The sequence below is a fragment of the Lichenostomus cassidix genome, chromosome 2 (assembly GCF_008360975.1).
Source record: "Lichenostomus cassidix isolate B80296 chromosome 2, HeHo_3.0, whole genome shotgun sequence".
NCBI lineage: Eukaryota > Metazoa > Chordata > Aves > Passeriformes > Meliphagidae > Lichenostomus > Lichenostomus cassidix.
Window position 1 is genome coordinate 19,715,093 of NC_139482.1, and position 13,887 is coordinate 19,728,979.

At 36.9% G+C, this 13,887-nt stretch overlaps 1 protein-coding gene and 1 long non-coding RNA gene across 5 annotated transcripts in view; one reads left to right on the top strand and one right to left on the bottom strand.

Moving 5' to 3' along the window:
* The window catches only part of LOC146440911 (macrophage mannose receptor 1-like), a 33,619-nt gene that overhangs the window by 16,409 nt on the left and 3,323 nt on the right, over nucleotides 1–13,887 (bottom strand). Inside the window, exons 3-15 of one of the 3 annotated variants that reach the window (XM_085050589.1) lie at nucleotides 13,141–13,314; nucleotides 11,134–11,292; nucleotides 10,213–10,326; nucleotides 8,832–8,978; nucleotides 7,754–7,927; nucleotides 7,033–7,190; nucleotides 6,495–6,605; nucleotides 5,261–5,376; nucleotides 4,806–4,954; nucleotides 3,667–3,866; nucleotides 3,241–3,368; nucleotides 2,563–2,650; nucleotides 1,848–1,983 (exon numbers count right to left, since the gene is read on the bottom strand). In XM_085050589.1, the coding sequence (XP_084906715.1) occupies nucleotides 1,848–1,983; nucleotides 2,563–2,650; nucleotides 3,241–3,368; nucleotides 3,667–3,866; nucleotides 4,806–4,954; nucleotides 5,261–5,376; nucleotides 6,495–6,605; nucleotides 7,033–7,190; nucleotides 7,754–7,927; nucleotides 8,832–8,978; nucleotides 10,213–10,326; nucleotides 11,134–11,292; nucleotides 13,141–13,314 (1,854 nt within the window). Of the gene's footprint in view, nucleotides 1–1,847; nucleotides 1,984–2,562; nucleotides 2,651–3,240; nucleotides 3,369–3,666; nucleotides 3,867–4,805; nucleotides 4,955–5,260; nucleotides 5,377–6,494; nucleotides 6,606–7,032; nucleotides 7,191–7,753; nucleotides 7,937–8,831; nucleotides 8,979–10,212; nucleotides 10,327–11,133; nucleotides 11,293–13,140; nucleotides 13,315–13,887 lie in introns of all 3 variants that reach the window. The other 2 variants (XM_085050588.1, XM_085050590.1) reach the window with 2 other exon arrangements.
* LOC146440912 (uncharacterized) lies at nucleotides 1,479–10,218 on the top strand. Of its 2 annotated transcripts, XR_014849717.1 has the most exons (5): nucleotides 1,479–1,544; nucleotides 1,691–1,820; nucleotides 5,303–5,332; nucleotides 6,501–6,582; nucleotides 9,207–10,218. It is a non-coding gene; the product is annotated as an uncharacterized LOC146440912 (long non-coding RNA). The 2 variants fall into 2 exon arrangements; XR_014849718.1 differs by lacking the exon at nucleotides 5,303–5,332.

Below are 13,887 nucleotides of genomic sequence, written 5' to 3' on the forward strand. Positions count from 1 at the left end.
AATGAATATTTGTTTCTAAAAGTAAAATAAATAGCAAAAATACTTCAATGTTGGTAGACTTTGAACAATTCTTTATGGGCATTGTCTTGTATTTGAACAAGAAATTAAAATACTAATAGTTTACTTCAATAGTTTGCTTCAAATTATTTTACATTTTATTAGTATTTATTTGTTGGTGAAACCTTTTTTTCTGTGTAGCTGCTTTGAGAAGAATTACACTGCTACTTTTTGAAAAATAATTTAAATGAAAAATTTCCTCATCACGTGGAGTGAGGTATTGGAGCAATGTTTGCATAAATATGCAAGGCCAAGAGCTGTAAAAATGTAAAACAAATGTCACCTTTATAATCTCAAGGCGATCTGAATGGGGCTTTGAGCAACCTGGTCAAACATTGGTGGCTGGAACTTTAAGGTCCCTTCCAACTCAAACTGTTCTGTGATTCAATGGGTTTTTTCCCCACAGGAATTTATTGCAATGTTTTTGTTCCTGTATGTGCAATTACATTTTATTGAGTGTGTGAACATATGCTTGGGTTAAAAAAAAGAAATGTGTCATCTTTTAATAATAATCTAGTGTATGATTGGTACAAGCTTAAAAATAAAATGTTTACAAGATTTAAAAGAAAAAACCCAATATATCTGTTGTGGAAGTACAAAGTATTATGTTTATTTCAGCATCTTTCAGCATGCCATTATGCACTGCTGAATAATGATGGCAATTTCTTCAGGCTGTAATTTCTGCCATTCATATACCACTAATAATTAACAGTAAACAGCTACTATTGACACTTTTGCTAATGATTTTTAGCTGTGGTGACCAGCTAAAGCAGGTGAGAACTCGCAGAGGAACTTACTAGGAAAAGTACCTTCACAACATCTCTTTGAGATAGAGGTCTGTGCCTAGTACTTCTAAGTAGGAGAAGCTGAGATTGTGTGCCTTTGTGAGACTCAGGTAGTTTTGAATAATTCAGCAGCACATAAATGATGTTTTTTAGAAAAGTATAAATTTAAAGTAGCTTGAAGGAGCCTGGGGAACTACCAAATGAACATTACTGTAAGTCTGGGAAGTAAAATACGTAGCCCAACACATAACTATATTGATTCCTCTCTAATTTCACTGAATATTTTTCCCAACAGTAGCTGAAAATAAAACACAGAAATAGAGAAGGTGTTTCTACTAGTATGAGACGAAGATGAGAACGTGTCTTACGGTGTGAAGTGTTTTGAAGCTTTCATTACCATCTTTTTGTTACAGCAAGCCTGTTGTTACAGGCTTGTCTTTACATGTCATCTTACAAAAAAAGTGATTCTATGATGCTGGAAGGGTTGTTTAATTTAGAGTAGGTGACTAATGTGTTTTTGTGTACCAACATCTGAACAGAGGAAGAAGTTTCACTTCACAAAGGATATGGAAGTTTAAAATAGTATTTTTCTTTTTTTTTCTCTCTTCTTTTCAAATTGTAATCCTCTCCTCCTCTCTCAGTCAGTCAGAACTTCTGTTTTGACAAAAATCTGCTTTTGTGCAGAACAGTGAAAATTGCAAGGTAAGCTCTTGAGATTGCTTTCATAATATTTGCTCTTATTATATAATTACATAAAGAAGTGTAATTTCAGTAAGACTTAGCATGGATTTTTTTTTATAACAAAACAAAAAGTTTATCATTAACAGATGAAATCTTGTTTTCCAAAGGTATTTATGTATCTTGAGCTACTTTTCTGTGTGCAAAATGCCTGTGAAATCAACCAAATTTTCTACCAGTATGTAACTAGTAGAACTTCCTTTATTGATAGGATGGATTCAGCTTGAATTTCTTCCTAAGGTGAGTTTAGAGTAGAAAGTAACCTACCTTTCTTTATTTCACAAATCCAGTTATGACTGTATTCACAGTGCTCCTTAATCCATGTTGGGGAAGGGTCTTCCCTGATTGCTCCACAGTCTAGAAATGCAGGATCGTAAAGATTATGTCTTGCTCTATAGTTCACCTACAGAGAAAACACACCTGTGGTTTTTATTCTTATCTACTGGGGAAAAAACTATACTCTGTAAGGAATGAGAAGTAGAGCAAAAGTTTCAAACCACTCCTTTTTCTCCTCCTCTGGCTGTGAAGCCAACGTGTCCTATTAAAGTGATTACAAACACTCTGCAAGAGGAAAGAAATGCTCTGAGTTTATGCAGCATCTAACAGACTGTAGAAGTCCCACAAAAACTGGAATCATATGAGATTATAAATAAAAAGCAGGGAAAAGGAACGTGGCATTTTATCACCAGAGACTAACAAAAATCAGGAGAGACCTTTCTCATATATTTGTGACTTGGATAATCATCTCTGTAGCTGAAAGTAGTCCTGTCTTATCACTATTGTGGTGGTATAACCTCAGGGTTTATTGACCTTTTTTGGTTATTTCCAATGCAGTATGAAGAATAGTGATTCAGAGTTACCCAGTTACAGAATAGACATTTTTGGAAATTCTTATACAACTTTGGTACACACCAGTCATGGAAACTTCTCCAACAGAAAAAAATGTCAGAACAGAAGGAACCTGGCATGGTGAAACACTCACCGGTGATCCATCACTCCAGGAAAGCCCACCATCAGGATCCAAACACTGCAAACCTATCCAGTAAGGCTGAAAAGATGGGGACTTCTTTCTAGAGTGTGAATAAAAATGAATAGTGGAAGAGGATATATATGGTTAGCTCTGCTCAGTTTTAAAAGTTATGTGGGACAATAACTCTGACACTTATTGAACACTTCAAATACAGCAGAAATTTTAAAAATAAAATGTTGTGTTGGTCAGCAAACTCCCACAGGCATGTAAGTGAAGTTCACGCCTTAAAATTTCCTACTTTGCAAATGGTTGGTAAGAAAATACTGGACAGTGGTTTTTTTCATTGATGCTGTGATTGTAGTGTTCTTTCAGAAAGAAAATGTTCAGGCCTGGTGGAAGACAAAATTTAGTTTCAAAATGGTTTACTGAACAAACTTAGAATAAGGTCTGAGGAGAGGCATTCAACAAATGTTGTTGTTTGGTTCATTTTTAAAAGGTTTGCAGATTGTGACAAATTTTAGGACCTCCAAAAATTTCTTTAAAAACATTACCCATGAGACATTTTCTCAATTATTTTTCTTACGATGAAAACCAGATATATTTTAAACTAAAGCAACACAAGAATATTATAATTTATTACTATGTAATGTTACACCAAAATATCAATTGTTAGACGTTTCAGTTGCTTACTTTATTAAGTTTTCTATCACTGTTTGCTCTTCATCACTTCTAATGGAAGCCAGGTCTCCTCCTATTTGTCTGCAGAAATCTCGGGCTTCAAACCATGTTTTCTTTTGGTCTTCTTCTCTCACAAAACCCTGTAGGTTCAGGTAGAACACTGTGTTTTCAGTGTGCTAAACACAAATCTGCTCACTGCCTTGCAAAAGAAAAATAGGCAAACCTTCCATTACAGTTATCCATCATAATATGGATTAAAAAGTAATTGGATAGCCTTACAAGTCACTAATAGAGTGAAAACTGCAGGGACATTTAAACAGTTGTGTTAAAGCTTGCTACATTTGTGCTCTCATGTTCCATTCTGTGAGGTTTATATTAGCTATCTATTTGGTGCTCTCCTGTCTCATGAGTAGGATTATGGCAAAAAACAATACTTACTCTGAAGCATGAATTAGTGCTATTGCCTGTATCCCAACCCAAGGGACATATGGAATCAGAAATGGTTTCAGGAGCAACAGGAACAGTGGATTTTTCAGCTAATTTTTTGCAGAGAAATTTTGCCTTTACTTCACAGTTCTGAACATCCCATAGTCCAGCTGCATTTCCAGTCCTAAGGGCAACACAACCTGCTTCCTTCCCTTTGTGAGACACAAAAGAAAGTTGAAATGTGTTTTAAAGAGGCTCCCTTGACATTTTTACAGCTCATGTGATTAATTTACAAGAGACTATTTGAAATATTAGGTGTAGTGACCACTCAGAGGAGGAGCTTTGTGAAAAGAGGAAAACAGCAAGCCAAGTCCTTAATCACCTTCCCTTCCCTTTGAGTGCAAGAACAACCCCTTGCCTGCCTCTTTCCTATACCACTCATGGCAAGCATTTGGCAACCTTGGCTGGAAAAGATCACCAAGGCTTGAAGGGATTTCTTCCTTTCTGCTCAGTTTGATTTTGCTTTTGTAAGTAATGGTGAGTCAGAAAATAAATATTTTCAGGGCAGCAAAGAAAATTGTAGAAATAATCTAGGTTAGAAAATACCTGTAATATCATAGAGCCCAACCATTAACACAGCACTGCCAGGCCCACCACTAAACCCTGTCTGTGCCTCATCTACACATCTTCATATCTTATAAATACCTCCAGGGATGGTGACTCAACCACTTCCCCAGGCAGCCTATTCCAAGGCCTGACCACCCCTTCTGTGAAGAAATCTTTCCTAGTATCCAATCTATAGCTCTCCTGATGCAACTTGTGGCCATTTCCTCTTCCCCTATTACTTATTACTTGGGAGAAGAGACTGATCTCCACCTCATGACCACCTCCTTTCAGGCAGTAGCAGAGAGCCATAAAGTTTCCTCTGAGCCTCCTTTTCTCCAAGCTAAACACCCCTGGCTCTCTCAGCCACTCCTAGTTAGACTCATGTTCCAGACCCTTCACCAGCTTTATTGACCTCAAAGACACTTCAGTTTCAAAGGCAGAATGTTCCTATGTGTCATCACAGATTTAGCAAAGTTGGAAACAGTTTAGAATTAGGGACACAGATAGTTCCTTAGTAGCATAGATTTAGTCCAATTGTAGAGTACCAGGCATTGCTGCATTCCAGTTTGTGAACAGAACACCTTCACCAGTCACCCACTTGAAACTCCCTTGCTCTTCCGTGTCTGAGAGACCAATCCAAAAATACTTCTCCAAGCTCAGACCGATGAGGCTGGTCAGGTAGGCTTGCTCATATCTGAAATCACAGGAGTCAGATTGAATTATCCTAACTTTCCTTTCATCTCCCACTATTCAACATCCCAAACTTCACATAGCAAGAATGACTAGATTCTCCATTAGGTTTTCTCTTCTGGAGAATGTGGTGTTTATACTGTGTATATACACAGCCATACTGTGTTTATTCATTTTTTCTGCCTTCAGAAAATGGATATTCTGGGGTTTTTTTTTTTTTTGTTTTTCTTTTTTCCCCAAAAGTTCTCAACAATTTTTAAAAATTTTAATATTATTGCATCAGACATACAGTTTTTAAACTTTTTCATACCTGTCTCCTATAGTTGTTAAATAACCACTGCTCCTCTCGCAGGTTTTCTTTGCTTCTGAAAATGTTACAGAGGTATGTCCAACCAGGTAGCAGTAAAAACCATATCCTTCCCAACCCTGTCAAGAACACATGAAATATACTTCCAATTAAAAATTACATGTTCTAGTACTTGAATTTCAGTGAATACTCATAAAACAACATTTTAATATAACCTAATGTGATTATGTATTAATTTGAATTCCAGTATACTAATGAAAATTCAGCTTAGCAAACATTCAATGCAGAAAGAAGAGGTTTAGTGCCTATGAGTCTCACTTTTTTGAAAATAATGGATAAACTTTTACTTGTAAAAAAGTCAGAGGGACACAGAATGGAGAGTGCATTCTGAATCAGGTGAATAAAATATATTTTTGCTTAGAACCAAAAAGAGTAGTCTGTGTTATAGTAGAGATGCTGACTCAAGTTTCATGATGTTTCGAGACTAAAGAACAGTAAATACTCTAATTTAATAATAATAATAGTAGATTTAATTCACCAGGTCACCTAAAAAGTCTGACAAAGAGATAACATAAAAACCACTGAGGAGCAAAATCCTCAAAATTACAGTCAAATTCTAAGTGACTTATCCCTTTATGCCAACTCAACTTTTGCTTGCTGCACCAGAAAGGTAAATAAAATCTGTTTTCAGTATTTGGCTGCTGCTTATATCCATTGAGCACAATGAGTCTCAGCTCTGTCCCCCATATGGGCTTGTGGGACAGGTTACTAAATATAGAATAGTAGTGAATAGGAAAGTAAAAAGAGGGAAAAGAGGAGGAAAAAAAGTGGTAGGATGCAATAACTTGCTCAAAACAAATTCACTCATATAAAAAGGTATTTTGTTGTTTTGATTTGGCTTCACTAGTGAGATTTATCATCATGCATCATGTCATATAGTCAAGAAATTGCTGCCAGTCCCTACTGCATGTTCCATAACCACAGCTGGTTGCAGAACAATACAACAAATATGCAGAAAACCACAGGAATTGCTTTAGTCCCTTTCATGGACAGTTCTGAGAGGTAATAGGCCTGACATTATTATTCATTCTATGGGAATGTAGTGAGAATTATCACCCTGAATTTGTTGTAGAGTAACACTTGTTAGGGAAGAAAGAAAAAAAAAGAGATATTTTCTTTGTCAAGTGGAGCTAGTGAAATTTTGCTAACCAGATTCTTGTGTATGCTTTCTTCTTACCTTCAGGCAGGCAGGATCAGTCTTTGCTGTCACAGAAACTCCTTGTAGTGGGTCTCTTCTGCAGATGTAGCCTAACTTCCTGTCACAGGTACTGTCTGCCCAGTATCCATCCTAGTTGCAGTTTGGGAAGAAGTGAAACACAGTGAGGCAGAACCTGTTTCCTTTAGAAACATTATCATTCTTTTGAAAATGTTGTTTCAGTGTGAAGATCTGTACAATTTAATGGATTCCAAGTATCTGAGCTTGGAGGTGAGGTTATGTTAAGTGAAGTGGCATGGCCAGACTGTTAAGTTTTGCTTGGCATATAATGTACACTCACAAACAGATATGACCATTTACTAGTTATATGTAATTTCATTTTAAATTTAATTTAGAACAACCATGTGTCTGAGTGAATAAAAATAACGTTTTTTGATTTTATGCAACTTGGCATAGAACTGTGCAACTATGCTAAGTTGCATCAGAAAATTCCCTAGAAATATAACCAAAACTCAAATAGTACAGTGCTACACTGTGTGATTTATGTGGAATTATTCACCTTTCCTGCCATAATGACACAATCTTCTTGACCAGTGACTTCATGGGTTGGTTCTCCAGGCAACCATTTGGTATATGTCACAGGAGTCCCATCACTCCACTCAAAGTACATTTGAGTTTTGAGGTCGTTCAGGCCAATCCACAACTCATCCAGAGCTTCTAAAGACAGAAATTCATCTGTGTTATTACCCAAGCTGAAACGGTCCATAGGAGCAAGATTTTATGGAGATGAGCTGAAATTGCAATGTTGCACTGCAAATTCATCTGTATTAAAAGACAGTGCAGTTTATTTTAAAATGTAATTCACATTCTTCTTTCAAGAAGTTAAAAATGAGATACCAGCAGGAAATGAGATTCCTCAGCTTTATCAGTAAAGTGCAATACTGTGCATTACTGCACTTGTATCTACAGCTACAAGGTGTCTGATGCAGATAATCCACTCCAATGCTGCACTAACTAGAGCTGTTATTTCCTTCAAGTGATTTCATGCAGTGAAAAACAAATGAAAATCAAAATGATAAGAATTAAAATGAAAATGAAGATAGCATAATGATTCCTCTTGAGGTTTTTTGGCATTTGGATTTTTTCTAACCTATGTATCTGTGGCCTTCCCTGTAAATATTCATAAAAAACAAGCCCGCATAATTATATTTAAATCCTGTAAGATTTCTAATAGTATAGCTCTCTACTTGTAGCAAACACAGCCCTGTAGAAATACTCACTGTAGCCAAGCTGAGACAGAATGAAGCCATGCTCCTCAGGGTTGTGGATGCTGGCCAGGTTGCCATTGCTGTCGTTGCAGGAAGTCAGGGCTTCTCTCCATGCTTTGGGGTCTCTGTGAAGCATGAAACAGTGACCTCCATAGGGCAGCCATTCTTCTGGGCATTTAACAGGCTCTGCATCCCCTCAAAATCAATGGATATTTCAAGTTTTTAAACACTGCAAAGTGAAGTCTAGAATAACTGCAATTACATTTAAAACAAGCTAATTAACCAATTAGAATGAAACCAAAGTGGTAGCAAATAAGCAGTACTTCATTCCTCACATGTATATTTTAGTCAGTATGTTTCTGCTCACTGTACTTTTACAAAAGGCATACTGAATTTAAACAAAAGGTGAAAAGACTGGAGCCAGTCGTTACTGGGCTTCACTTAGTGTGAAATATTCACTGGCCAGAGGAATATTTTGGAATTTCATATGTAGTGTTTCCACACAATATACCCCACCCAATTATGGTTTTCATATTTCATAAAGGCATTATTGTTGAGCACAAGTAATTCTTTGCACACATGGCTTTTCATACTAGGTCTCATTAAATAAATCAGAGAGAAGTACAGTAGAAAAGTGGTCTGAAGGAAGTTGCTCTGTTTTGCCATCTTACAGGCAACCCCACCAAGAAGTTGCTTTGAGCCTACTGGTGCCATTTTTCCAAGCCTTCAGGGACAAACCTCAGTGTTTCCATTAGAATGCACTGCAGGATGGGTGAGGCATCTCTAACTTTCTTTTCATGTTCATGCAGACCATGATACTTTCCTGACAGTGTATGGCTTAACCCAGTGCCTCTGGAATTGTGAATAATACCATGAAGTAAAAAATGCTTGTGTGGCTCCAGGAACATTTTCAGTATTGAAATACATTTCACTAAAGAAATAACAGTATGCTTTGTTCTGCACCACTCATCATAGCAGAAAAAACAAATTACAATGCTTGCTTTTTATTTTTAATAGCCATTAAATTTAACTCTGGTGACATAAATTATGTCTTTATCAAAAGGGTTTTTTTTTTATTTGCTTGACATACCCGATGGAAGAATTAAAGGATCCTTTGTGGATTTTTCCTTTTTACAGATATAGCCAAGTTTCAGCTCACATGGCTGGTTTTCCCATTTAGCATCTCTTCTGGGATTTAGTACTGCACAGAGTTTTTCAGACTCAGGCTCAGGGCTTCCTTCATGGGATAAAAAACAAATTATTTTTATGTAGCACAGGGCTTATGTCAGCAGCTAAAAGAGCAATTTACTCATAGCCTTTTCATGTGTCAATTACAGGCCCATTACTTCACTCCTATAATTATTTTTCTACCGGAGATAAGGAAATGTAATTTAGAATTACCCATCAAAATATTTCTTTCAATGCTTGTTGCATAATTCACACTTTCTGCCACATTTGATTACAGAATAGTGGTCCTTTCTGCATGTCCCTTTGGACCTTGAATGAAGATTTTCTCCTTGCTTCAAGCAGAACCTCCTGACATTCCCTGACAATTTCTGTGTCTCTCTTCTGCCTGCCTCTTCAACCAACACTTCAGGAGCTTCTCCAGGACCACTGTCCCTAGGGAATGGTCAATGTTTTTTTCTCAGAGATGCCCACAGGGTGATTAATTACTTTTTTTTCCCCTGTACCCACAAAAGATACAACTTTAAAAAAATTCTGCAGTGAACTGGAAATGTGTCGATTAACTCATGATCATAGCCACTGTGTGGAGGTACAGGAGCTCTGGGGATGTGAGCTGCCTGACCTGAGAGCCAACTCCTCAGCTCTGCAAAGCTTGAGGGATTTGACCAGCTCAGCAGAAGGCAGAAAATCATCTACCAGACTCAGCAACTTTGGGCTTTCCCTTCATCCTCTGTGCCAGATAAAAGCAGGTGGCACCTCTGAGACTTGGGAAGGCCAAAAGATGGACTATGTTTGCATTTATTGAAAATTTACTGCAACTGACTGTTGCCATGGCAATCATTAAGTGACTTTCAAAGATAAACTGTCCATGCCATGAACTCTATTTACAGTCTCTTGAATGAGAGAAGTGAAGAGGAAGGCTTTGCAAGGGCAATGCTCACTGGTGGCTGAGTCCTTGCAGGATGCAGGGTCTGATAACGCTGTGAGAGTTGTAGAGACACAGAGGATTTCACTGATTGAAGGCATTCCCAGTATGCTACAGCTAAACTAGTGCTTTTTATTTTATCTGCCTCTGGTAGGAGATGAAGTCATTTACCTCTTCTGCTTGAAATTCCATGAGTTATACCTAGTGCAGAAAAGCATAATTCTCAGACTTTTCATCTCATGTCTCATGAGCCATTCAGCTGCCTTTCTTTATGTCCGTGTGGAATACTACAGGACTGCATTTAATATTCATCATATTGGGGGCAAATATTAATTCCAAAATTGTTTAAAAATATTATTACCTGGTGCCCAGCTAAAGTATCTGAAGGGAAAGCCACCGCTCCACTGCCAGCCGCTGTTGAGATTCAGACGGTTAAGCCCAATCCAGAGAGAGGATCTCTTGCTGTCAATCAAATCTAGGTAATCAAAAGAATTTAACTCTAATGAGACTTGCTAGGAAAACATCTGCATTTCCAAAGTTTAGAAGGAGACAGTAGAAGTCTCTTTAGTGATTAGAAAGTTCAGTACAGAATCAATGTTTACTGGAAATAAACTCAGAGGGTTTTTTTGGTAGATAAAGGGTGGAGAATTGCAAAAGGTTTTTGTTACATATTAGTTTATCTGAACTTAATGCTGTTCTACAGTTATATGTAAACAATAAGCTTTGAAAACAGAAAGAATGAATTGTTATTATTGATATTGTTACAAGTTTTCTTAATTGTGGTGCAATTGATATAAGACCTTCATTCTACAGTGTGTGCATAAATCTAGAAAATCTGAATAAAATTTGTATTATATTTTGTTACATATACATGAAGAATAGTGATTTATTAACACAAAATATAATCATAGAACATATCATATCATATCATGTAGTAGTCATATCATGACTGCTCCTAAAATGTTGTTTCTTCTTTTAAGGTGACACCTTTCTGGTGTTTTCTGAGCTTTAGCTAACTTTTGCCTAATTAGCTGGAAATTATTTGATTTTTAAAAAGAATAATAACAATCACAATATAATTGCAAATGGCAATTCCACAACTTACAAAAGTCCCACCTACAAAAAGCTTAATGTACTGCAATTTTGCTATATCTGATTAGTATGTATACAATTTTTTTTATATCAGCTGTTCATTGTAATGTGATTAAAGCATTGAAACATTTGTTATCAATCAACAAAACCTTTTGACACACTTTTTACTGAAACTTGCTTATTAGCTCACCTCTTAGATACATTTGTTCATGTATCTCTGTGACACTTAATAATTCTGCATTCTGTTGCTGACAGCTCTTCCTTGCTTGGTGCCATGTGAGAGCTGACTGGTGGTTTATCTGGTAGTAGGTTCCTGTCAAAGGATCTGTACTCCAAAATCTGTCACTGTCTGTGGGAGAAAAAGGAGATTTAGTACCTGAGTTTGTAATAAACATTTTACACAAACTTTTATGGCAAAATTTAACTGCAAGGTTATTTGTGAAATAACGTTTTGGAGCAAATAAGGCTCAGACCCACAATTTATCTTGATACTTGTTAAGAAAAGAGAGTTTGTCATTTACATTAGCAGAGATGAGCCTTTCATCCTTTATTTGCACTTTCCCCTTCAAATTTTATCATCTCTAGGTGAAAAAAAAATATTGTAAAGCGATCAATAAATCAAAACTGTATCTTGGTCATTGCCTACTCTGAGAACCTGTTCAGCAGCTCATAGGCTATGCCCAAGTTTATTCTTGGCTGAAACATAAACTGAAATACAAACATTTCCATAAATCAATCCTTTCTTGTGAAATTAGGCCATCACTAATCACATTTATGATGCTATTGGTTTCAGTAAGAGCAGCTGGAAAGCTGTGCCCAGAAATGAACTTGGGGTTGCTGGTTGATAACCAGACAAACATGAGCCAGCTGTGCCCAGGTGGCCAAGAGGCCAATGGCATCCTGGCCTGGATCAGCAATAGTGTGGCCAGCAGGACCAGGGCAGTGATTGTCCCCTGCACTCAGCACTGGTGAGGCCACATCTCAAATACTTGGTTTAGTTTTGATCCTCACTACAATAAAGATCTTGAGGTGCTGGACAATGTCCAGAGGAGGGCAAGAGTGCTGGTGAAGGTCCCTGTGAGGAGCAGCTGAGGGAATTGAGGTTGTGTTTGTAGTCTGCAGTTGTTTTAGGTGACTGGAATTTTGAAATTGTCTTCTGAGAGCTCACTATCAGCAAAAGTGTTCCCTGGGCAAGTGCTAAAATGAGCTGTGATTACAATTTGCCTGAAATTTCTCTTTTGTTTAGAAAAAAATACTAAATTTCTTGAACGATTTCTTAGGGGAAATGTTTTCTATTTTGTATTGTATTTCTTTAGAGCTAATTCACAGATTTTCAACATTCTTTTTCAACTGTAGACAGAAGTATTAGTGATAATGTCCTAATAATTTTATAATGCCAAATATAGTGAGGATGTCATGGGATTTTTCAATTGGCTGCTTACAATGTTGCACCAGGGAATAATTTTCACCAGATCAGTGAATGATGGTGGTTGTTGATGGCTGAGAGTGAGTTGAACCTGGTTTACCAGTGCAATGCTCCTATCAAAATGGGAAATTGTGATTCTGTGGTAGAGCACTGAAAAGTTAAGTTTGAGGCAGCATTTTTAATATCTTCATTAACATTTTATTTTGGTGTTCTTGATCCTGCACACCAATGTCCATACTTTTATCTGTTCAGATAACATTATTTTGTAATGTAGTCTGAAACATTAGAAGGGAAATGCTCATGACGCTACTATTTCAGTAAAACTTTTGAGCCAATCTTTTAATTTGATATCTTTCAAAAAACAAACTACATCCTCCTATAAACTGTAGACCAATCTTGTTATACAGAACAGGGCTTTGCTCAGGTAGAAAATGTTATATTACTGCTGTCATATGTATAAATAAGTATTAAGCTGTGAATGGCACCTCAGTTTTCGGGTGATTCTATGCAGTTGTCTTTAAAGCACACTGGTCTTTTCCTGGATGTTAACTACTGAAGGACACATCCAGACAACTTTCAACCTGACCATGGACTATTAGCAAACAGATTTGTTACTTCTGTCAGGAATGTTTCTGCATGAAAAAGAGGTTTTTGAGTCAAATTTGGTCATTGCAAGGTTTTTCCCTTCTGTATTATTAACAGCACCTCAATACTGATATATTTACATAGCAGTGTTGTGTTACAGTGTCTGTGTCAGCAAGTGGGACTTACTGGCAGCTGGACAGAACCCATACAAATGGTCCACATCGAAGTTGGGTGTTGTTGCACACCAGAACAATCCATCTGACCTGCCAGCAGCTGTGCACTCAGCATACCCTTTACCACTCAGCAGGAAGGGGAAGACACATGGAGCTCCATTGGAATTTCCTAGCAGTGTAAACAGATCTGAAGAGGCAAAAGAGAAATTTTTATGTAGGTATGTGAATATATGTGCCTGTACTCGCCATAAGACTAGCTGGAGAAAGCATTACAAGTGTTACGCCAATGTAATTGAGGAACTGCTGCCACTAACAATGTCTTTCATGAAAGTTCTTGGTAGGTTTTGCAATTTACTGCTTGCTTCTGGGGTAAATCATCAGCTGTACCAACTGGAAATTTAGCAGTTTCATGCTGGAGCCAACTAAGGAAGAACTGTAGTGATTTTTATCTCATATATTTAAATATTTTCTAAAAATAGGGCTATCTTTTTATCATGTGGCTTAACTTCCTATCATTCATTAAAAGTAAACCACCACTTTAATTGTTAAATGTTCTGGGAATTTTTGGCATCTGAAATCTCATAAAACAACTGAAGGTATCATGCATGGAATTACTTCCTTACATTTAATATTGATATATTGAACCTAGAGATTTTTCCCTGTCCTCTAATGATACTAATACAATCTCAGTAGTAATTAGTATGCACTTAAATAAAGTTCTTTGATTACAGAGTCACAGAATCACAGAATGTTTCAGGTT